This window comes from Podarcis muralis, chromosome 7 (genome assembly GCF_964188315.1).
Source record: "Podarcis muralis chromosome 7, rPodMur119.hap1.1, whole genome shotgun sequence".
In the NCBI taxonomy this organism is placed as follows: domain Eukaryota; kingdom Metazoa; phylum Chordata; class Lepidosauria; order Squamata; family Lacertidae; genus Podarcis; species Podarcis muralis.
The window spans coordinates 39,292,442-39,314,942 of NC_135661.1; the positions used below are offsets into that span (position 1 = coordinate 39,292,442).

Here is a 22,501-nt window from a genome sequence, read left to right on the forward strand (position 1 = left end):
AACATGCCATATGTTGAATGGGTACAGATGTAGTACCTTTTATTAGGTACACAGGGAACCACCCTGGATTATATAGTCATCACATTGCCCATATCTAGCTCTGCTGCCAGAACAGCTGCTCTCCAGGATTCCAGGCAGGAATCTTTCCCAACCTTACCTGGGGATGCCAGAGGTTGAAGCTGAAACATTTGCATGGGAAGCCTCCCACGATGCTAAGGTCCTTCCCAATAATGAGTTTCAAAAGACAAAAATACAAATTAAAAAGAAGGCTAATGCAATGATAGCAAAACATCAGAGATGCCAGCATCACCCTGGCCTGTTTATTTCAACAGCTGAGTACAGAGTGAGCTAAGATAGATAGATAGATAGATAGATAGATAGATAGATAGATAGATAGATAGATAGCCCTCCCCACAAACTCCGGCACTCCAGGCAGTCACCTGATTTGCCTGAGAAGATAAACTACAGGCTATAACCTTTAGTGCAAGAAGGAAAAAGGAACCTTTTTTTCAATCTGAGGGCCACGATCCCTCATTGGCAACGGTCAGGGAGCCATAAGCCACTTTATCATCCAACCAGGCAAGCCAGAGGCATTATCACGGTTCAAGGGCACATTCCAGGCGGGCAAAAGCCCTGGAGAAGCAAGGTCTGTGAGGGGTGTGGCCTAGGGGAAAGAGGTGTGGTCTGGGGAGAGTCCAAGAGCCAGATAGAGAGGCCTGGAGGGCCAGGCTGAATTTGATCTTTGGGCCTGAATTTCCCCTGCTTCCAAGTTATCCCAGACCTAAAGGAATTTGGTTTGAATACATGCTCCACTTCCCTTCAAAATCTAGCTTGTTTAAAGCCTCAATGATAATCGCATGATTTGAGATGAGACCTCAGGAACCACACGGAACTTCAGTATACTTTGGTACATTTTGTAAAAGGATCACCAGTGTGACAGGCAGTGCTGGTTGCCCAGTAAGTTGTTCATTGTGAGATGAGTCTAGAGGCTGCTTATGTTTATTAGATTTTAAGAAGCACTGGTCCTTATATTAAGAAGCATTATGGCAATATTGTGGGATATGGGAGTGTTAAGAACAAGCAGCAATATTACTTGCAACAGGGGAAAATAAAACACACAGAACTTAAAGATGCTTTGGACATCTGTACATTTTTCTTGTAACTTGCTTTTTCTCTGTGCAGGTACTTTGCCTTCCCTTCTTCTCTCTCTCCGCCCCCACCCCCCCTAAATGGCTTAGAAAGCACTTAAGACTCCTGGAGCCGCTGTTGGCGAGTGTTTCCAGATTAACTAATTTCACTTCGATCCTATTAAAATGGAGGCTTTATAACCTTCAATTGAACTCCCCACCTCCAAAAGAAAATCCTTTTGCCTTCACATTTAATGACAGAGAGCGCTTGCTCTCTCTTTCCAGAAGGCTATCACACCATCTGGATCCAGTCTCTGCTGTCCTTATGTTTTGCAAGATCTAAAGCACGCTCGTGAAAATATAACAGTATGTCTTCTTCCACAAAGGAAGAAGGGAGCAGGAGTTAGCTCACCTCAGATCTAATTGTTTATGATGTGAGGGTTTTGCTTTGGAATATGCAATGGGGTAACAGGCATGGCAGGGCTTCTGAGAATGCACAAAGGGCCTTTTCCTCACCACCAAGGAGGTACAAGCCTAGTTCTCATTGTGGTGATCTGCTCGTTCTGAGGCGCTCCACTTCGGACTACAGCTCATATGACGTAATGCTACACACACAAGTAAACATTCCTATCAGGTGTGTCACACATTTAAAGAAAACTTAATCCATTGATCAAAGGAGCTTTCACCAACTGAGCAATAACTACATCTGCATATATGACTAAAACCATTGTTTCGATGGAAATATTGTTGTACAGAAGACTATATTGTCATATGAGCATTCAATATGCAGTGAGGCCTCTTAGTGAGAACTGGGCCAGAGTTTGTGCAGAGAAAGCAGAAGTCACCAGCATTTGGGGGGCATGCAGGCACATTTACAAATGGGAAAGGCTGTTGTGCACACACACCACAACTAAGCACACACTGCTATCAAAGCTATTGGCAACAATAGGATGCTTTCTTCAAGTCTCATTTCAGCAGGGAGAAGGCATTCCACAGGCACCAGGGAAAGTCTCTGTGGGCCCCATGTTAGAATCCCTTGAGAAAAGGTGGTTTCCATGGTAGAAAGGGGGGGCAGAACTGATCTGGACATTCTTCGGGATGCTTCCTTGTTTTGACTATAGTGAAAGATGTGGCAACAGGACCCTCTGAAGTCCCAGAATTTAAGTCTGAGAACTCCTCTGCTATGATGAATATAAACAAGAGAGACCGGAGTTCAAATCCCTCCCTATCACCGCTCCAAATTATATTGTTTTGATATTTGATAAATTTAGATGCAGAAGGGGGGGGGGGGATTCTCTAGCGAAGGATATCAAGGCAGGGTACACCAATCAAAGCAACAAATAAAAAACACACATTAGGAGTGGATTTTCTTTATTTTCCTCCCCCCCCCCTTTCACTTTCTTTAGGTTTCTCCTTTCTTCCTTGTCCTTTACTTCCTTCTAAGAAGACTAAGTAGCTGTTTTATCTCAGTGTGAAGATACTTTGTAGTGGGTATGTATTTTTGTATATCTTTGAAGTATGTGTATGTGTTGGGAGGGCGGAGTGGGTAACAATAATAAAGAATCTTAAAACACAAGTGACAGTAATTATAAATTTAACAATGAGAGGAACAATTACTAAGCACTAGAGTAAATCACTAGGTTTTAAACTGGTGCTGAAATGAAAACAAGGTTGGCTTCAAGTAAATATCAGTTTGAGGGCATTCCACTATCTGGGTGCCACTACAAAGAAGCACATACATACACACACACACACATACACACACACACACCTTCTAAAGACAGTTCAGCCGGGCAGGCCCCCCTCTGCCCTCTTACAATCTGAGCGCTGATCCCTACTCATCAAGTTCATAGGGCAATTCATTCGTTCATATGGTTTTGAATACTTGTATTCCACTTTATAGCTCCCAGAGGTTTGCAAAAGCAGTTTACAAAAGGTTATCAAACTCAAATCTACCGCAAATCTTCCATCAAGGTGGTGTAGATCAGGTGGTCTCCCATCCAAGCACTGAGGAGTTCTGGACCTGCTTCAATTCAACAAGGTGGTAGCTTCAAATACCTTTAATGTGGTTTCTATATGGACCCATTTGGGACCTCGGAACTGTTTATAAAAACAGTGGAAGAGCAGATCTCTCCCTCCACCTCAATTTATTGTCAAGACTCTTAAGTAAACTGGAGTTTATAGGAAGGCCCTTTATTATTGTTAGTAACTACCAACTCCCCGCTCTTTCCCAGGGGACCCTTGCAGATTTTATAAAAACGAAGAGGAGAAGAAAAAGAAATCAACTGCAAAGAAGCAGTAGACACAACAACCACAAACGTTTTCAGCGACGCCTCAGCCCTAATCGCTCGCAAATGAAGCAAACCCGTATTTGTTGGGGAATGTTGATCTCCGGTGGAAAGAGATCGGCAGCGCCCCCTTAGCCAGGAAAGGGGGACCGTCTCGCTTTGTGCTGGCTGTCCCGGATCAGACGTGACCGCAATTAACGAATCGTTGATCAAGAAGGCGAGCGCAAGATTGATCCCATATGGGATAAAGGAATGCGAAGAGCGCTATCTCTTCGGTAGCTTAGGGAACGTCGGCGGGGCCCGGTTTTTGTTGCTGTTGTTTGTTTGTTTTGAGAAGGAGGGCTCGAGCAGAAGCTAGCAATTGGGAAGGTGTTAAATGACACCCCCCCCCCGTCCCGACCTTCCTTTTCTTTTAATTACCTATTGCTTGGGATGGCTTAATTAACACCTTTTAGCTTCACGTCGCTTTGGGGCGTTTACAGGGTGGATCAGGAAGCTGTGTTCCCTCCCCTCAAAGTTGTCAGAGTCCATCTCTTATCGCCCGCTCCAAGCCAGCATGACCAATGGTCTCAGAGGTGATGGAAGCTGCTGGAGGCCGACAGGAGGCCCGCGATCTGGTTCAAAGCAAATTCCTCTTTTCCTCCATTATTTTTTTAAGGGGGAGCATGGACTTTTCCTTACTTACATACAGTATATAGTCCGCCTTTCCTCCCAGGAGCGCAAGGAGACCTACACGGTTCTTCTCTGCCATGTTATTCTCACAACAACCCTGTGAAGTAGGCTACCGCTGTGAGACAGCGACTGGAGCCAAGGACACGCCCACTGAGTGGGGATTTGAACCCTTGTCCTCCAAATGTTTTGGGCCACGGAGCCCATCATTTATGACCATTGGCTTCTGGGACCTGCCGCCCGAAACATCTGGAGGAAGATCCGACGTCTACTACATCTTGTGATGCAGGAACTCCGCTCAGCTTTCATGCTTGGCGCGCCAGCCCTGTTGCCTGAAACGGGTTTTTACTTCCAAGTAAACTTGCTATCATTAGGTTATCATTTGCTGGAGAGGAGCAGCACTGAGTGCAGAGGCATTTGTTTCATAGGAAACGTGCATAGGGCATGGCTGTAAATTAGCGATCTCAGCAGGATCCAAGCAAAGTTCAGTCGCAATTCTTAGGTACAATTGTTAAGAGGTGTGCCCCAGTGAACAAAAATCCAAGTGTGGAGGCTGCGTTTAAATGACGTTTTGATAGAGAAGACAGAATGGCTGGATTTTGTAAAGGGGGAACGAATCCATCTTCTTCGCCCTGTGAAATAGACTCAACCCGCCTGCCACGGATGCTTTGTGGAAGAGCCTCCATATGCAAGAGCAGTATACCTCTCAATACCAGATGCTGGAGACCATCGCTTCTTTGAGTCATCTGGCTGGACGCTGTTGGAGGCTGGACGCTGGAAGAGACGGGACCTTAATCTAATACTAACGGATCTGGAGTGCGAACTTGAATAAAATATTGTGGGGGGCCACGTAAGCCCCGCCCCGCATAATCGATCACATGACGCAATGCACACACACTATTTGAATGGCAATGCCCATCACTTTTGTGGAGGCCAGGCCCCCTCAAATATTTTATTGTGGGGGCCGAAGCCCCTACGGATCCTTGGAGTTGGCTCCTATGCTTGAGGTTAAAGTGAAAATGAATAGCCCAGTACCCCCCCCCCGCGAGATTCTCCCCCGCTCCCTTCCTCAAGTATAGCAAGGGACATAGGAGCCAACTCCTAGGTGCAGAGGTCACTTAGGGTCTCCCCAATAAAACGTTTGGGGGGCGGCCCCCCAAAGGTGATGAGTGTTGCCATTCAAATGGTGTGTGCACACCGTGTCATGTGATCGATTATGTGGGGCGGGATTTACCTGGGCCTCCCAATATTTTATTCAGGTTGGCGCCCCTGGCAAGGGTTGCTAAAGTTAGGGCTCTCCCGATGTTGTTGTTATTTGGACTATGACTCCCATCAGTCCCAGCCAGTTGGCCAACGGTCAGGGCCCAGGGATGATGAGAGTTGTAGTCCAACGCCTGGGGACCCCAGTTTGAGAAACACTGGGCTAGGACCTGGGAGTTCAGATCCTCCCCTCGGCTATGAAGTTCAGTGGGTGACCTTGGGTCAACTCTCAGGCTAACTGACCTCACAGGGTTGTTGTGAGGATCATATGGAGGGGCGGGAGAGAACAATGTACGACATCCTGAGCTCCTTGGAGAAGAAGTGGGATATAAAATGCGATCAAATACATAATTATGTTAGGATTATGCCAATTCCCTCCCCTATTTGCCAAATGCCCACATTCATCCTTACAAAAAGTAAAACAAAGCAAAAAACCGACAGCCTAAATGTGTGGGGTTTGGAGGAGACGCTTAGGGGGAGCATCTAAAAAAAACAACAACGTATGGACTCCCCACTACTGCTACCATCACCCATCCAAAGGCTGTTTTTACCGGTTGCAGATGCAGGCAGGAATCCAACAGGTATACCTTTCATCTCAGCAGAGAGATGTTAACTAAGCAATTGGGAAATAATGAGTTCTCTGTGGAAATCCCACCAGCTGTTAAAAGCAGAGGAGCCCTGCGGGAAACAGACCCACAGTGGACGGCAACCCCTATAGAAACTGTGCCGCGCGAGGAGGGAGGAGGACGGTAAAGAGAAAGGCTTTTCTCTCTTTGTCCCTCTCTCTCCTCCTCCTTCCAGGGAGGAGAAGGCCTTAATATTTGAGCAAGTGCTTTAATAAGAGGAGCAAAACGAGAGTATTTTCGAGCATGCACAGAATGCACTTCATTCATGCATGCGGTTATCTCACACGCAAAAACCACCAAAAAACAACAACAACATCAAAATCTAATCGGACAGTTATGATGAGAGTGCATGTTGGATCTCGTCTTCAGTTTTCCTTTTTCTGTGAACCGTCCCTTGGAGCTCTCCGGGCCCCATCCTGTTATTTGGCTCTGCCCAATGACCCACCCTTGCATCGCAGTGTTCACCTTCTGTTGTCAGATATTTAGGTTTTTAAGCCTTTGTGCTTTTTTATGTTTGTACATATTTTATGGGCTAATAGCCGTAAATAAATGAATGAATGAATGAAACTTCATTCATGCACCTCTCCTCATGTCTAGAACTGGGGTGCGAAAGGTGCGGGACCCGTCCCCGCCCCAGACCAGGTATGTAGAAGTAGCAGTATATAATATGATTACAGTTGTCAAAAACAAATGAAGTCCTTAAAGTGGGAGGGGTGGAGGAATAAAAGTGGCTTCTTATTTAGTCCCGGGATAACAGATCAAGAAGCAAAGATCTTGGCTTTTGACAGATCTCAGGCGGAAGACACGTGTCGGCGTGAGCTAGTGGCTCTGCCCGGGCTGCTTTTCCTTTTCTTGGCAGAGCCCGTGGCCGAGAACCGGGGCGGCCTCCTCTTCTCCCCGCCTCGGTGGCTCGCTTCCCTAAAATTTGCAGCTTGTGGAAGTTTTCTACAAACGCTTATCCCGTCAACACGCAGACATGACTCTGCCACCTTGCACGCCAGGCGATCGTTACCTTTGGCCCTCTGGTTGTTGCGGAATTACAACCACCACCCATATCCATCGGTCAGTCTCTCTGAGGTTGATGGGAGTTGTAGTTCATCAACATCCGGAGAGTCGAAGGCTCCCCGCGTCTGCTTCACACGTTCCATCTTGCCCCTCCATGCATCTTCTCCACGTGCAACTGGGATTGCGGATTTTCCCCTGCTGCATTTTCCCACCCTCCACTCTCGCCTCGCCACCAGCCGCCCTTGCCGGCCTTCTGAGATTTCCTTCCTCCCTTTGCTCCCCGATTCACACAACCTCTAGGTACTGGCTTGTCCATTCCCTGCGCTCCCCCATTCATTTTTCACCACTACAATGCTCCCACCACCTCCTCTCCCACACCACACTTGCCACAATCAAAGAGGGGTGCTGGTGTCCCCTTTTGATCTGGGAATGGGGAGAGACAGACGGGAACTGTAGTTTCGCCGCCCAACCGTTTTTCTTCCACCTTTGCTTCTGCTAGAAGCGTCCCACCAGGCCAGCTGCCCCTCTCTTCCCCCGGGCCCGTGAACCGAGGAAGGGAGAGGAGGGAGGTCGCTCAAAGTCCCAAGCCCTGCACAACACGTGTCTCTTTTCCTTATTAAAAGGCTCGACCTGTATTGAATAATGCTGTTTATAAAAATTATCACCACCACCCTTTCTTGAGGAAACCAAGCAGGGTAGGAAACGTAGTGGGGATTTCAGAACCCAGGAGGTTTGTTTCAACCTAGCTGCTCCGGAGATTATCCGGGAGAAGAAGGGACCGTGGCTCAATTGGTAGAGCATCTGCTGGGCATGCAGAGGGTCCCAGGTTCAATCCCCGGCGTCGCCAGGAAGGGGCGGAGGAAAAACTCATTGTCTGAGAGCCTGGGAGAACCGCTAGCTACCTGTCGGCGTTGGCAATGAAACAGAGAGGCTGGGGTTGCAAACAGGCACACAGGCGGGCTGTGGATCGCTCCCATGAATGAAGAAGTTGAGGATCACAATGGGTGCGTGTGTCTAAAATCACATTGTTAAAAATTCGTGCACGATTTAATTTTAATATACCTCACCCATGATGACACACACACACACTTTTGACATATATAAAGTACACGTGCAGGCTTGCAAATATTCACACACACACCTTCTCGCGTTGCAGTTTTTGTTATTTTTAAGCAATTAAGGAGGCTTTTTTGAGAGGAAAGGTTGAGCGGAAAGGAAGGGGTTAATCATCATACCACCGCCCGCCGGTCTTCCTCCTCCAGCTGACTGCTTTTCACTAAAGGAAGGACGAGGGAAGCCGTAGCAGGGAGGCTATTACGCGCATCTCTCGGGTACAGCGCCCGTTGGGCTCCGAAGCGCCCCACCAGTACCTCTCCGCACCCCGCTTGCAATGCAAGCTGGCCAACTCTTTTCCTCACGCGTCTGTTGTATATTGGTTTTACACGCCACTGAAAGGCGCCTGTAGTCAAGCTAAGGACGGCTGAACTCCGGTCAGGGCCCTTTCCAGGGTTCAAAGCGCCCCCGCCGATCCGTACGACAGTCCTGCAACGCAGGACAGTGAGATGACGGCTGTAAGAGGGGAAACATAGAATATCTGGAGATTTGAAGGAAGGGCGCGTGTGCGCCTGGACTATGGTATCGACAGTACCTCCAGGCTTCACACGTGTGTGTGTGTTTAACCCTCTAAGATTTCTTTAGGGAACTCCAGCTTGAACGAGCTGAGGTCCCAATCCCAGTCTGATGCCAAGAAACCTTGTGCTTTTTCTTCCTTGGGGAGACTGTCCCTTCTCGATATTGGAAGAGGAGGCAAAGATTACTCGCGAGTAAATTGCACCGAGGAGTGAGGCTTTCGACCATTTCTCCCTTCCGGTTCCCCTTGGTCTCTAACCGACTTTTCCCGTCCTAGCTCTGCCAAATCACCGCCACCCTAAACCTATGGAAGATACCAAGTTATTGAAAATAATATAGAACAAAACAGCAAGTAAAACGGCGAGCTGGCGTTTTCTCGTGAGGGTGCTTCTCTGTCTCTTTCTCTCTCTCCTCCCCCTCTCCCTCCCTCTCATATTTAATAATGATAATGATAACAATATCGAAACTCAGTTGAATATTGGGATATCCACCCATCACACGGCACTTCTAAAACTCCAAGAGGAAAAGTTTTAAAAATATTGGAGATGGGATACAGAGAAGACTGCATTAGATTAGCAGATAGGGAAAGCTATCAAGAGGAGCGTAATACGATTAGAGATGTTTCTTCGAGATTGCTCGCTATTGATTCCGAGAATTTTAATTCTGACTCTTGCTATTGGATATAATCCGCGTTTATTACAAGACGGGAGAGGTTTACGAGAGGAAGCTATCAAGGTCGATTTCTCGAACTGTTTAATCCGACATGCACTTCATTTTAAATAATAATAATAATAAAAATAATAATAAAGAAGAGGAATAGAGTTATAAAATTAAACCCAGACGGGACTGGAAGCTGGGGGGAGGAAGGGGACAATGGGCGATTATCTGAGAGCACTCAAGATATATTGTGGAAGAAGTAATATACCCAGCGGGATCCGGGAAACGGAGGAGAAATTGCGATGCCACGTTAACCGTAACTTTGAGACGCTTAGAAACTTTTTCTTTTGTGTGTGTGTGGAGGGGATATTCCACAAAGTGAAAACTCATGTCCCCAGGTGAGTTCTGAGCAGAACTTTATCTGCCAGACTTACTTCCCTGTAAAGGTGCGTAGGGGCTCCTAAGCAGATGGCCAAATCTATAAATAGGTCCTGTGATGCATCTGGTGGACTGTAGCCCACTAAAGGCTGACGCCAATGTTGCTAGCCCTGAAAGTGTCGCAAGACGCTTTGCTGATGTGTACGCGCGTGCACCGAGGCGACCATGTCCATGCAGACGTGCATGTGCGTGCATGCTAAACTATGCGTAAATTAGGGCATGACCGTAAACCGAAGGCTGGAAAAGGCTGCCAAACGACATACGCATAATAACATATAAGAAATCTACACTACGGTAAAATGTGTGTGAGAGTGAGTGAGAATATGAAAAGGTTAGTAGAGTCTCATGAACAGCAAAATAAGTCTCTCAAGAGAAGAAGCAATTTTGCCATCTCTGGGGGGTGAGGGTAAATTAAGTCAGTGCGGTTGCAATATTTACATGTGGGACTAAGCCCCACTGAGCTTACTTCTGAGTAAATACGTGCAAGTTCGCCCTGCACATGTCAATTAAATGCCCGTGCATTTGCAAAAGAAAAATGATGACGTGGTGGTGGCAATTTTCGGAACAATGTCCGATTATAACATCCAGCAATAATTGAACCAAAAGGGGGGTCTTTCTCCCTAAAAGTTCTCCCCTCTCTCATGCCCACAAGCCCTCTTTCCCTCCTGCGATTTTCTTACAGTTTTGTCTGGTTCAGGTACTCAGGGAAGCGGTACCTCGCCCTTCCTTTGCGCGCACCGCTAAAGAACCCAGGGACCGAGCAAAACGATCATAAATTTCCTAATTAGAGTTTTAGCACCAAGACAAAAAGCCCTTAATGAGTTCCATTCAGATGCCTGTCATTGTCTCCTTGTCTGCATGTGTGGTGTCTCCCAACCACCGGCCCCCACCCCATTTTTTCACACCGCTTATTTACCAACGGCCCACGGGGCTGCCCCTACGTCTCCTTTGTTAAAATTTTAATTTGCCTTCTTTTCTCGCCTTTGATGTCAAAATTCTGACCTACAAGCCTTTGAAGTTTCTTATTAGGAGGGAAATTAACTTCGCTAACTCCCCCGTCTCACTTTATTTCCCCCCTCCTTTTTCTCTCTCCACCTTTACTGTATTTTGACCTACTGTGTTAAAGAAACTACTTCAAAATTCGGTGCGAAAAGAGAAATTCACGGTGGGTAGGGGGCGGTTCGCGAAAGAAAGAGAGTGAAAGCAGACTTTTAAATCTATATTAGTGTCCAGTCCAACAGCTCCAGGCATGAATAGGTTAATTTGCGCGAGGGAGGGGGGAGTCGAGGGAGTTTGGGAGATTAATTTTGTGCAGATAATCAGCAAAATAATAAAAACAACAACAACAATAATGAAGGGTGCGTGCCACAATTCTGCACGGATCCCTGTCTTAACTCTAGTTGATACATTTTGCTCTGAAGGGAGATTATTTTAATAATGGTAATAATAACAATAATAGCAATAATATTTATTATTATTATGTTTTAAGCAACAACTCTCCTGGACTGAGTTAAATCTTTATACAAACCCCGGACTGATTGCCGATGGCTTCCACCAGATTTGAAAAGCACTCAAATAAAAGACGGCGACGTCAGTAAATGGAAGGCGTGAGTGGCGGGGGGAGGGAGTGAGAAAAGAGCCGGAGTGAGAAACCGAGAGCGAGCGAGAGAGAGAGAGACTGACTTAAAAGAAAGAGGAGGAGCTTCGAGAGAGAGACTCCGGCTGTCAATCAAAGGCGGGAGTTCCAATAATCTCCAGCAATCTGTTAGGACCTGACCTGGAGTCCACTCAGATCAATAGGAAAAGTGAAGGGAGAAAGAGACGGAGGATCGTTACGCAGCAGCGGCTGGAGGAGGAGGAAGAAGAAGACGAAGAAGAGGAAGAGGAGGAGGCGGCGGCGGCAGCAGCAACAGCGGCAGCCCCCCCCCCTCCCGGCCTCGCCTGGTCTCCCCACCCCGCTAACCCACCCGGCACCGCCAATGCCTGGCAGACTTTCTGAGACGCACTAAAAAAGTGCAGGCGAGGCGAGCAAAGGGCGAACGACCGGGCTCCTTTTCTTCGCTTCTTGCGCCTCTCTCTCTCTCTTTCCTTCCTTCCTTCCTCGCGCTCTCTCCTTTCGCTTCTCTTTCCTTTCCTCCCCCTCCCTCTTTCCCCTCCCCTCTTTCCTTCCCCCCTTCCTTCCCCTCTTCCCCCCCTCCTCGCCTCTCCTCCCCCCCATCCCAACCACACACCACCCCGCCATGGCATTTTCCCAGTTGGGATACCAGTATATCCGGCCGCTCTACCCGTCGGATCGCCAAGGGAACAGCAGCTCCCGAAGCGGGGCAGACCTCAGCCCGACGGGGACGCTCTCCAACGTGCTCTCCTCCATGTACGGAGCGCCGTACGCGGCAGCCGCGGCTGCTCAGGGATACGGAGCCTTCCTCCCCTACACTGCCGAGCTACCCATCTTCCCGCAGCTGGTAAGGAGACGAGTCCACAGATTCCGCTCTTCTTTCTTTCTCTCTTTCTCTTTCTCGCTCTCTGACACCCACACCCACACCCCAACTCCAGATTCCCCCCTTTAAAAACCCGCAGTCCTCCTTTCTCCCCCTTTCTTTCTCTTTTTGGAATCTTCAGCTTTTCTTTCTCTTCCAACTCCGCCTGCGATGTGACTTTGCACAGCTGCGGGCGTAAAGCGAAGACGCAGGAAAAGGTGCAATTGGCTGGCGGTGGTTTGCAAGTGACCAGCTCGGTCTCCTGGTTTCCCCCTCCCCTCTCGATCTGGGCCCGGGGGTGCGCTAGGGGGCCGAGCAGGCGAGGGGTTAAAAATCTCTCTTCGGCAGATTGAGAAGAGCATGCAAAAAACTCCTGCCTCTGCTTTATTTTTTTATTTTTTTAAAAAAACTCGCAGAGTTTGGGACACAGTTCGTCCCCCCCCCGTGACTTTTTAAATTTTTATTTATTTATTTATTTATTTATTTATTTATTTATTTATTTATATTTTTAAAAAGAGGCACCCGGATCCTTAAACCACTGCTTAGTCGGAAGTAATGGGCCGTATTAATTTCAATGCAGCTTTCAAATAATTCCGGGTGTGTGGAGAACTGAACTGAACCAAGGGCAGCGGGGGGGGGGAGAGAGAGAGAGAATCACCTCCGTGAGTTCCTTTGATCGTCTTTTCTCAACGTAAGAACAGTCCCATATTGTGCCTTTTCCTTGTGAATAACACGCACTGGATGAGACGGGGGGGGGGGGAGAGTCGGAATCCCGCTTTGAAAATCAGTAATCATGTTACTATTAATAAGCCTTGGAAGCAAAATGATCTGCTGTGGGGATCCAAACCTAGCAGAAAATAAAGTGTTCGGGTTTTTCATAATACAAGGGAGCCTGATTTCAACAGAGAGTTGTAGGAAGGAGTTACTGAGTCCTTTTGTTGTCCATATATCTTCGAGAGTTTGAATATAGTTTCAGAGCGCCATTCCTAGGCCCGTGTTTCCCCAAGGAAAGTTGAAAAAGGGAAATCTAACAATTCCCCCAATACGGACACCCATCAAAACCCTTGCACACAAATGGGGGCTGGTATTCTCTCTCTCTCTCTCTCTCTCTCTCTCTCTCTCTCTCTCTCTCTCTCTCTCTCTCCTCCTTTCCGTGAGGGGTTGATTGACAGTTCCATCTAGCGCGCGGAGGAATCGTCAGGCAGAAGGGTGTTTTGTTTTTTTATTTAAAGGGGGTTTAGCAGCAACACCTCCGTTGTGCAAGTTGCGGGGCGGGGGAGAGGAGAGACACGCAGAAACTTCGAGCAGAGATTTTTGTCAAGTTAAGCCATGAGCGTTTCTTTAAAGCAAAAACAAAATCCAACTTCTGCAAAGTTGCAAGCGGTGAATTAAAAACAACAACAGCCCCTGATCTGTTATGTTTTCTCTCAAGGAAACCATGGGAGATTTAATAGGATCTCCCATTAAATGCACGGCATATGCTGTGCATCCCTCTCGTCTCCCCACACCACGTCTCATTTGGGGTTGTGTGTGTGTGTGAATATATACGTAAACCTATTTTACTTCTGTCATATATGTGATAACGTCCAGCTACTTTTCGAGATTGTGTTTCCCGAGTTCTGGAGGCCAGGGCTGCATGCGAATGACCCAAGAAGTTTAAAAAACGTGAGCGAGGTGCGCGCGTGTGTGCGCGTTCAACTCGCTATTGAAAATACTTTTCAAAAAGGACTGAGCGAGAAACTTGGCTGGGACACCTCTAGAACTCTGTGGATTTAGGAAACAACAGCCAGCCTCCCAACCGCCCCCCGCATACACATCAATCCCCTTTATAACTTTTGAAACGAGAAATTATTATGAAACTGCAGGCGGAATCGCACTTCTCCATATATATATATCGAACTTAAAAGAGCAAGCTTCCGAGTCTCACAGCGCTCTTCGTCACCCGGCAGAATGACAGCCGCGCAGCCCTTGATTCATTTGATCCCGTCGAATATTTTGCTCGACTTATCTTCCACCCCTTTGGGAGTCAAGAGGGCTACTGAACCGGTGTGGGGGCTCTCTCCTCCTTGAAAAAGCCCATTTCCATGGCTAACCGTTAGTTGCTCTGTGTAACGCCCCCTCCCCATTTTTTCTGTCCTTCTCCAGGGAGCCCAGTATGAGCTGAAGGAGGGCCCCGGCGTCCAGCACCCGGCTTTTCCCCACCACCACCCGGCTTTCTACCCCTATGGGCAGTACCAGTTTGGCGACCCGTCGAGGCCCAAGAACGCCACGCGCGAGAGCACCAGCACCCTCAAGGCCTGGCTGAACGAGCACCGGAAAAACCCTTACCCCACCAAAGGCGAGAAGATCATGCTGGCCATCATCACCAAGATGACCCTCACGCAGGTCTCCACCTGGTTCGCCAACGCCCGGCGGCGCCTCAAAAAGGAGAATAAAATGACCTGGGCTCCGCGGAGCCGAACCGACGAGGAGGGCAACTCTTACGGCAGCGAGCACGACGAAGAGGACGGCGAAGGCGACAAGCGGGACCCCGACGACGAGGAGATCGACCTGGAGAACATCGACACCGAGAATATGGAGAGCGCGGCGCCAGGGGCCAAAGCGGGGCAGCTTCTCCTGGAAGGGGAGGACGACGAGGAGGAGGACGAGGAGGAGGAGGAAGAGGACGATGAACCGCCGGATGATTCGGTGCTCCTCCATTCCGACGCCAAAACCACCGACTCGGAGGGCTCCGACGGCTTCGAGGACCTGCCGGGAGCTCAGGAGCGCTTCTTGAAGGCTATGGAGGCCCGTCAGCGCGCCTCGTCGGGCGAGCTGCCTTCGCCAGCGGCTCTCCAGCAGCAGCAGCTGCAGCAACAGCGCCATCCTTCCTCCCCAGCGTCCCCCCCAACGGCTCCAAGCCCCGCTTTGGCACCGCAAGCGCAGCCTCCCAAGCCCAAGATCTGGTCCTTAGCAGAGACGGCTACCAGCCCGGATAACCCGTCGCGGAAATCTCCCCCCAGCGGAGGTTCCCCCCCTGCGGCAGCGGCCACCCCCCAGAGCCTCCAGCTCGTGGGAGCCCCCGCACCGCCGCAGCCTCCTCCGACGGCCCCGGGCCCCGCGCACAGACTGGTCGCCTCTTGCCCTCTGGGCAAATTCGCTAACTGGTCCAGCCGGGCCTTCTCGGCCCACCCCCATCACCACCACCACCACCATCCCCACCCGCTCACTTTACTGAACACTCCCCACCTGCTGGGACTCGGGGGGGCGAACCCCAGCGCGGCCCCCAGCGCGGCGGCTATCGCGGCTTTCTCCAGACCCGCAGACCAAGCGCAGAGCGCGGAGTCCTCCGGAACAGGTAACCCACTCGATGGGAGGGAGGCGTATACCTGAGAGGGGGGAAAGGCAAGTTGGGGGTGGGGAGGAAAACAACTTGGCTGCAACCCTAAGATCCATGGGACTTACGTGGGGGAGATAAGTTTGAACTAGGGTGGGTTTGTATGCGAGGCTGCGCGTTTATTCCCTGAGACTTATGTGGCATTCAGTTAAGTTTCCTTAGACAACACTGAAATGAACCTGAAGAAATTGGAGTCCATTCATTTCAGTGGGTCTACTCTGATTAAAACTAAGCTGGCTACCACTAAAACAACTTATAAGAACGCAAATGGTAGAAGGGAGGGGGACTTAGAAGGAATCTCCAGAATAGAGTAGGTGGAATAAAAAACGACGAAAGCGGGAGGTATTCCTCGAGGGTTTGAAGCCCAAAGAAGCAATTCATTATGACGGGGAAAGACAGTCAGACTCTCACTGCTCCCTTTTCTGGACTCTCTCTATCTCTTTTCCCAAAAGAGGTCCAGGCTTTCTTAGTTGGCCTAAAGATTCAGTTTATATTTCGGACAGAAACATTGGCGGGATCTCTCCACAGCCCACGAACATGCAAGATCATGCTGGATCAGTTTCTGTCTCCTATTCTATCGACTTCAGTGCCAGGCTCCCAATTTAGAATCACATAGTAATAAATAAATCAGAAGGTCTTTACCTGGGGCCTTTTCTTTTTAAAACAACAACTTCCACCAATATTGCCTTCAAAACTGGGGGAGCTTTTTTAAAAAAAATTGCATTCTCCCAGTTAGGGATACCCTAGTTGCTGTGGTCAGAATTGGTGCTCTCTGTATTGATGGTATCATCTGCCTATTTTAAAAAGCACATTTAACACCCCCCACAAAAAACCCCTCTCTTATATTTGCTAGGAAAGAAATCCCCAAACTGAAATCAAAGGTGTGGGTCTTTGGTCTGTTTGTTTTTTTACTTCCATGTAAAATGGGTTTGGCAATCCAGGTGTTCTGTGACCTTAAGCACACACTCTGAAGCGATCAAGCAAATCCCACTGAAATTAAGCATTTTTATTTTAATACTGGACGTGGTTAGGATCTGGGTTCTCTTTAACAGGTTTTCATTTTTTTCATTTTTAAAATAAGAATGTACTGAGCTAAGTTGCTAAGAGTGACATGAATTCAGGAACCTTAGAGAAGCAAATCCAAGGTGTTTTTTTTTAAAAAAAGGAACTTTTTTTTTCTTTGTTTGCTTTTGTTTGTTTTAGATCGATCTAGTGCCTTGGAAGTAGAGAAAAAGTTAATAAAGACAGCTTTTCAACCAGTTCAGAGGCGGTAAGAGATTATCTATGTCCTAGAGGGTACATTAAAAAGGGAGAGGAATTTGCTTGTAGACCAATTCCCATTGACATCAATGGGACTTGCTGCCCTGCAAGATGCAATCTCTTGCAGACTTACTTGGGAGTAAATGCCACTGAAACCAGGACTTGGACTTCCTTCCAAGTAAACATGTGAGGGATTTGGGCCCCACCATGTATATTTAGGACTGGGGAAGAATTATAATTGGCCAGTTTGGTTCCAGCCCCTCTGAGATTCATTTTCCAAGCTAGCTTTAGTGCACTTTTGTGATGGTAGATAAGAGCACCAAGGAAAGAGTGCAGAGTCAGTTTTCTAGAATTTGTAAACTAGTGCTTGTGAGATACAAAGGTCCCCTTTGCAACTCTTTAGAGTCTTGTTAAAATCAATAAAGGGAAGCAGAAAATTCCCAGTCTGATCACCTCCTTTTTAACCCTCCAGTTCAAAACTGGCCAAATTGAAATATTGGTTTAGTCTATGAAATAAGGTGGACAAGCCAATGTAAACTCTGCTCTCTTGCATACCTGTGGAGTTTAGGTGTGTGATATATCTGCATATATTTGCTTGAACATGCACACCTATATGTATAATCCTGGCTATGTACAAGTGTGCATTCACAAACGCACACAGATGCACCCTAATGCAATGAATAGATTTAATTGTGTGGTTGGTGCATATGCATACACACATATATTTCTTTGGCTATAATATGCATGTCAACTGTGTCTGCACGTTGACTAGAAAGAATGCGGCATGATTGCGTGTGAGAGAGTACATATGCTTGTGCATAAATGTACATATATTTTATAACTTGCATTTAGCAGTGAAATAGTGTTCACTGCAAGGTTGCTTGATAGTGCTTAAAAAATGCACAGCGCTTTGGTCTAAATTTAAAAAAAAAGTAAAAGGATTATGTCTCTAACATGTTAGAGTGGCTATAAAACTGCAGAGGGTTAGCCACGTGAATCTGCTGCAGCAAAACTAAGAAAAGATTCTCCCGACACCTTAAAGACTAACATATGGATTGTGGCATCAGTTTTTATGGACTAAAGGCAAAGGAGCAGGCGGGTTAGTGCATTTCAGAACTCCGCAAAAGCTTATGTTGCAGTCAATCTGTTAGCCTTTAAAGGGCACCCCCCACTCCGCATAAAATTGGAGTAGTTTTTGCTCATGGTTTTTGAATGTTTTCAAAGACTTTTTGTTCCACGTTAAAGAAAGCATAAGCTCCACTGCAGTCTCCAGTTCTGGCTGCCTATTAGATGATCAGAGAAATCAGTATTCAAGATATATATCTATATATCTTCTTTTTTTCCTGTGTTCCTTTTCTTCCAGGCCTCAGAACCAACTTGATGCAGCTATGGTTCTATCTGCGTTGTCATCATCATAGTTAATTTTTTAATAATTATTGTTCTAATGATTGTAAAATAAAATTCTCTGTATAGTTACAACTTGTACGCATGTCCATGTATCAAATGAAAAAAATTACAAAAACCAAGAAAAAAAACACCCCTGCTTCTGTGCTATCATCTGGATTAGCTGAATTCGTGAGGTTTTTTGGAAGTCCAGTGCGAAATAGGCGTCTTCATTTTCTTTTTTGTATATATAGTAAAAAGGAAAAAAAATGTACATATGTGTGAACCAAATTGTACAAGAAAGTATATATTTTTGGCTAATAAACTGTTGCCACTTTGACTACAATTTTCTGATACCTACGTGAATTATTATTATTATTATTATTTATTATCATGATTTCCTTTTGTCACTTTGGGAAACTTTTAAACTAGTTTTGGAAGATTCCCCACTGTGCTTAGATTTCCAGAAGGGCAGCCGTCTTTAGAGGCTTCCAAATCCTGATTTTCTATAACTGCGAGAACGAAAATCAGTAGCAATCCTGAGTACAAAACGCAGCTGTGTGAGCTAGCTAGAAGAAAATGTCAACAGTGTGTGTTTGTGTACAGGAAAGAGAGGTGTGTGCGTATTCATTTGAATTAAAGAGAGCGGGGGCAGAAATCTATACAGTATTTGGGACTTTCTGATTACTTTGCTGTATTAATTTTTAAATAGATTTTTTTTTGGGGGGGGGGGACCCGCGTGTTTATGTATTAGGAATGACTGGTGGGGCCATCGCTGCAGATCTGATCAAAACGCCTCGCACTACCCTGTTTTTGTTTTGTGTGTGTGTTAAGAGGTTCCCGCCTGAAAGCCAAGTCCGCTGGTTTAAATGGCCCATATTTTTCAAAGTTGCAAAAAACCTCCTTAGGAGATCGAATCGTCCTTTCGCTTTGCGGCTGGAAATCCTGGGCGATTTCAGGGGGTCGTTCAAAGCGTTCTAGCGTCTGTTTGAATTGCTAAGCGCTACGGGGGTTTGTTTGTGTGTGTGTGATTTCCAAACCCCCGCCCCCCCCCCCGCGTCTCCTTCCACGTTCGCGTAAGGATCGGACTGTATATTTGAGACAGCTGTTGGCTGGATCAAGGCAGGGGCAAGGCAAGTTGCGAAAGTCAGCCCCGTCGTATTTCTCCTTGTCCTCTTTCCACGGCTAAAGAGACACAAGGTCGGAAGGAGGTGGGCGGAGAGAGGAAAGGCCCGAGTAAAAGGAGGAAGAGGAGAGGGTCTCTCTCTTTCTCCCCCCTTATTCTTTCCAAGGATATGTGGATTAAGAAGGAAAAACTACTGCCGGCTGAGCTGGCAGCGCACGGGAGGGATTGGGCGCGGAGGGAAGGAGCAGGATCGCTATCTCCCGTGATTATTTTATATGCATTATCCGGCCGTTTCTATTTATTAAAGAAAGAGGGGAAAAAGAAATCAGAAAGTGAGAGGGGGACGGGAACCCGCCGTCTCGGCTTCGGAGCGCGAGTGAAATCTGGAACTCGAGCGCCCTCTGCAGGCAGAAAGCCACTTGTCTAGTGCGCATTACCCTGCCGGGAGCCAACTAGCGTGTGTGTGTTTACTCGGAAGTAAGTTTCGCTGAAAGCAGTGGCCACTTACTCCCGGGAAAGTTCACGCGGGAGTTCGGCCTTTCTTCTTTTCTTTGGAGGAAGGCCCGCTTTGTTCGTTTTCCTTTCTTCTGACTTCCCTGCGTCCCGCGTCCCCCCACGCCTTCTTTCACGGAAAATGTGGGTTTTCTATCAGGCTCCAGCATGCATTTCAAGTTAACCCTCTCTCTAAACGTTCCTGGGAACTCTAGTTTAATCGCCACGGTACTACAATTCCCAGCACCCCTCACCAACCCTTTGCGTGGGTGCAGGTGCTTTAAATATATGGTGTACTTGCAGCCAAACAAAACCGATATACCTTTAAAGCACATTTTCCCCTCTCAAAGAATTCTGGGCAATGTAGTTTGTCAAGCCCTGCTGGGAATTGTGACCCTGTGAAGGGTAAACTACAATGCCCTGGATTGTTTGAGAAAGCGAGTGTGTTTCAAATGTGCTTTAACAGTATAGTGCAAGCCTGGAGTCACGTCAACATTCAGTTATTTTGGCATAAGCTCCAGTGAACTCCATGGGGCTTACTACAGAGTAGACCTGTGCCCTTTTGGTCTATTTCTGGAGTGGTGGTGGTGGTGGTAGGGGGAATAATCTGGTTCAGGCTAGGTGCCTTTCAGTTTTATTACTATTACTGTTACTAGTATTTTGCCAAGCTACACCTCCCAGCAACCTCTGGCCATTGGTCATTGCTAGCTGGGGCTGATGGGAGCTGGAATTCAACATCTGGAAGGCACTGGGCTGCTCTGGTTAGTACAATGCAGAGCAGGGGAACATTTTGGGGCTTCTGGAGCGAGCTTGGTAAGCGATGGGAGAAGTCAGCAGCAACCTCGACCCGCCTGCAAAATAATCTATGACGCCCCAAGGACCTTATTACCCAATGTTGTAAGCTATTGATTACTTTTTTGGTTAACCCACCTCCAACCCCGGAAATGAAGCAGCAGGCTCCTGGGGGGCTGGACCGGTGGGGGTGGGGGGGAGAAAAACAAAACCAGGAATTTAAAACCAAAACAAAAAAGATTGGAGGAGAGAATAATCTTCTTATGGCAAACGATAGGGTGGTTTTAAAAAGCACTAATGGTACTGCTTTGCAAATAAGTGATACCAGCAATATTCACCATGTCTTTAAAGAGCACAACCCCCCCCCAAAAGAATCATGGGAACTGTAGTTTGTGCTGGGTGCTGGGAGTTGTAGCTCTGTGAGGGGGAAAATTGCAGTCCCCAGGATTCCTTAGGGAAAGCCATGTGCTTTGGATATGCTTTAAATGAGTGGCACAGGTCTGCTTTTCTATTGCAGTCCCTGTGGAGGAACGTACACAAGTGATGTATGGAAGACAAAGGCTGGGGCAGGGGCAACAACAACCACCCAAATGTGGGATTCTCTCAGTGTCATTTGTGAGTGTGCATCCTACAATCCCTGGGCAAGAAGTGGTTTTCTGAAAGTTAATATGTAGAGGAAAACCCTGCTGGGGAAAAGCGTAAGGCCAAGGCACTGGTGTACATGCTTTCTTGGACGTTAGCCCCAGTGAACTCGGTGGGGTATACTTTTGAGTAAAAAGGCAGAAGCTCTCCAGCTGCCCACTTTGGAAAGGAAACAGTGTTAAGGCACTAATTTTAGTCCTCCTTAGGTCTGGTGCAATCGGTCAGAAAATGCAAGGTTGGAACTTGTTGGGAAGGTTCCATTTGCTGAACACAATTGGCTAGGATGGAAAAACCTCACCAAATTTTCATTCATAAGAGTGTATTTCCATTGCATCAATTTCACTAGTTTGCAGAAAGGTGTTTAGGGAAACAAATCTAATCTAGGGTATTACTTGTTACAGATACCCTTTAAAAACAAAACAAAACAGCAACTATTGAACTGCTGTGCTGCATTATTCAAAGTTAACACCCCTTCCTTAGTTTGTTAAGTGTGATGGGCATTGTGGCTTTGTGAGGGGTAAGCTACAGTTCTCAGGAGTGTTTGAAGGCGTGTGTGCTGTATATGTGCTTTAAATATATGGTGTACACACGGCCTTGTAAGTCTTTTATCAAATTTCTTCCAAGGAAGTTGCAGCAGGACACACAGGCAAAAAAGAGGGACCTCTCTCACAGCAAAACCCTATGCATATTTACTCAGAAGTAAGTCTCAGCTGCATTCAGTGCAGCTTACTTCCAAGTAGGTGTTCATAGGATTGCAGCATGGAAAAGTTACTCTCCTGTCATTTCTTCTACTTCTTTCCCTCCACCCCTTTTCAGAGAAAAAGCCTCCTAGAAAATATGGAAGGGGAAGAAAAATATAGAAAACACCCCTTCCAAGTTTCATTGTAAGTGGAAAAACCCACAAAGTTTTGCATGTGGATCTTTGCATGAGGTAGAGAAGAAATGAAAAGCAACGAGGTGGCAAAGCAGCTCCATTTCCTTAGCAAAGTGTTGAAAATTGGCCAGCTTTGCAAGAGGTCAAGCGGCTTAGAGTCACTTCAGTTTTACCTGCCGGTTTGAGGAGGGAAGGGAGCAATTTTTTTCCTCAGCCTGAAAGAAGCATGGGTTTATAAAAGGTGGGGGATTAAAGCAGACCTGCCTTTGCCCATTAGGAAAATTAAAATTAAATTGAAACACACACTTTCCCCGTAACTTTTGACTCCTTCTAGCTTCAGAATTCAGGAAGCTTAGTACAATCAAACCACAGCCATCCCA

At 47.1% G+C, this 22,501-nt stretch overlaps 1 protein-coding gene and 1 long non-coding RNA gene across 3 annotated transcripts; one reads left to right on the forward strand and one right to left on the reverse strand.

Annotated features, from left to right (window-relative positions):
• Window positions 1-8,010: 8,010 nt before the first annotated feature.
• On the reverse strand, window positions 8,011-11,310 carry LOC114602192 (uncharacterized). The gene is made up of 2 exons (XR_003707874.2): window positions 11,228-11,310; window positions 8,011-8,908 (listed from the first exon to the last, which is right to left on the reverse strand). It is a non-coding gene; the product is annotated as an uncharacterized LOC114602192 (long non-coding RNA).
• Window positions 11,311-11,513: 203 nt separating this feature from the next.
• Window positions 11,514-18,541, forward strand: IRX3 (iroquois homeobox 3). Of its 2 annotated transcripts, XM_028740110.2 has the most exons (4): window positions 11,515-12,161; window positions 14,322-15,513; window positions 16,756-16,822; window positions 18,176-18,541. In XM_028740110.2, exons 1-4 carry the CDS (start codon window positions 11,940-11,942, stop codon window positions 18,228-18,230), a joined length of 1,536 nt encoding a protein of 511 aa, XP_028595943.2. In that variant the 5' UTR covers window positions 11,515-11,939; the 3' UTR covers window positions 18,231-18,541. The 2 variants fall into 2 exon arrangements, with proteins under 2 accessions (XP_028595945.2, XP_028595943.2); XM_028740112.2 differs by lacking the exon at window positions 16,756-16,822 and having other exon boundaries at window positions 11,514-12,161.
• The last annotated feature ends 3,960 nt before the right edge of the window (window positions 18,542-22,501 follow it).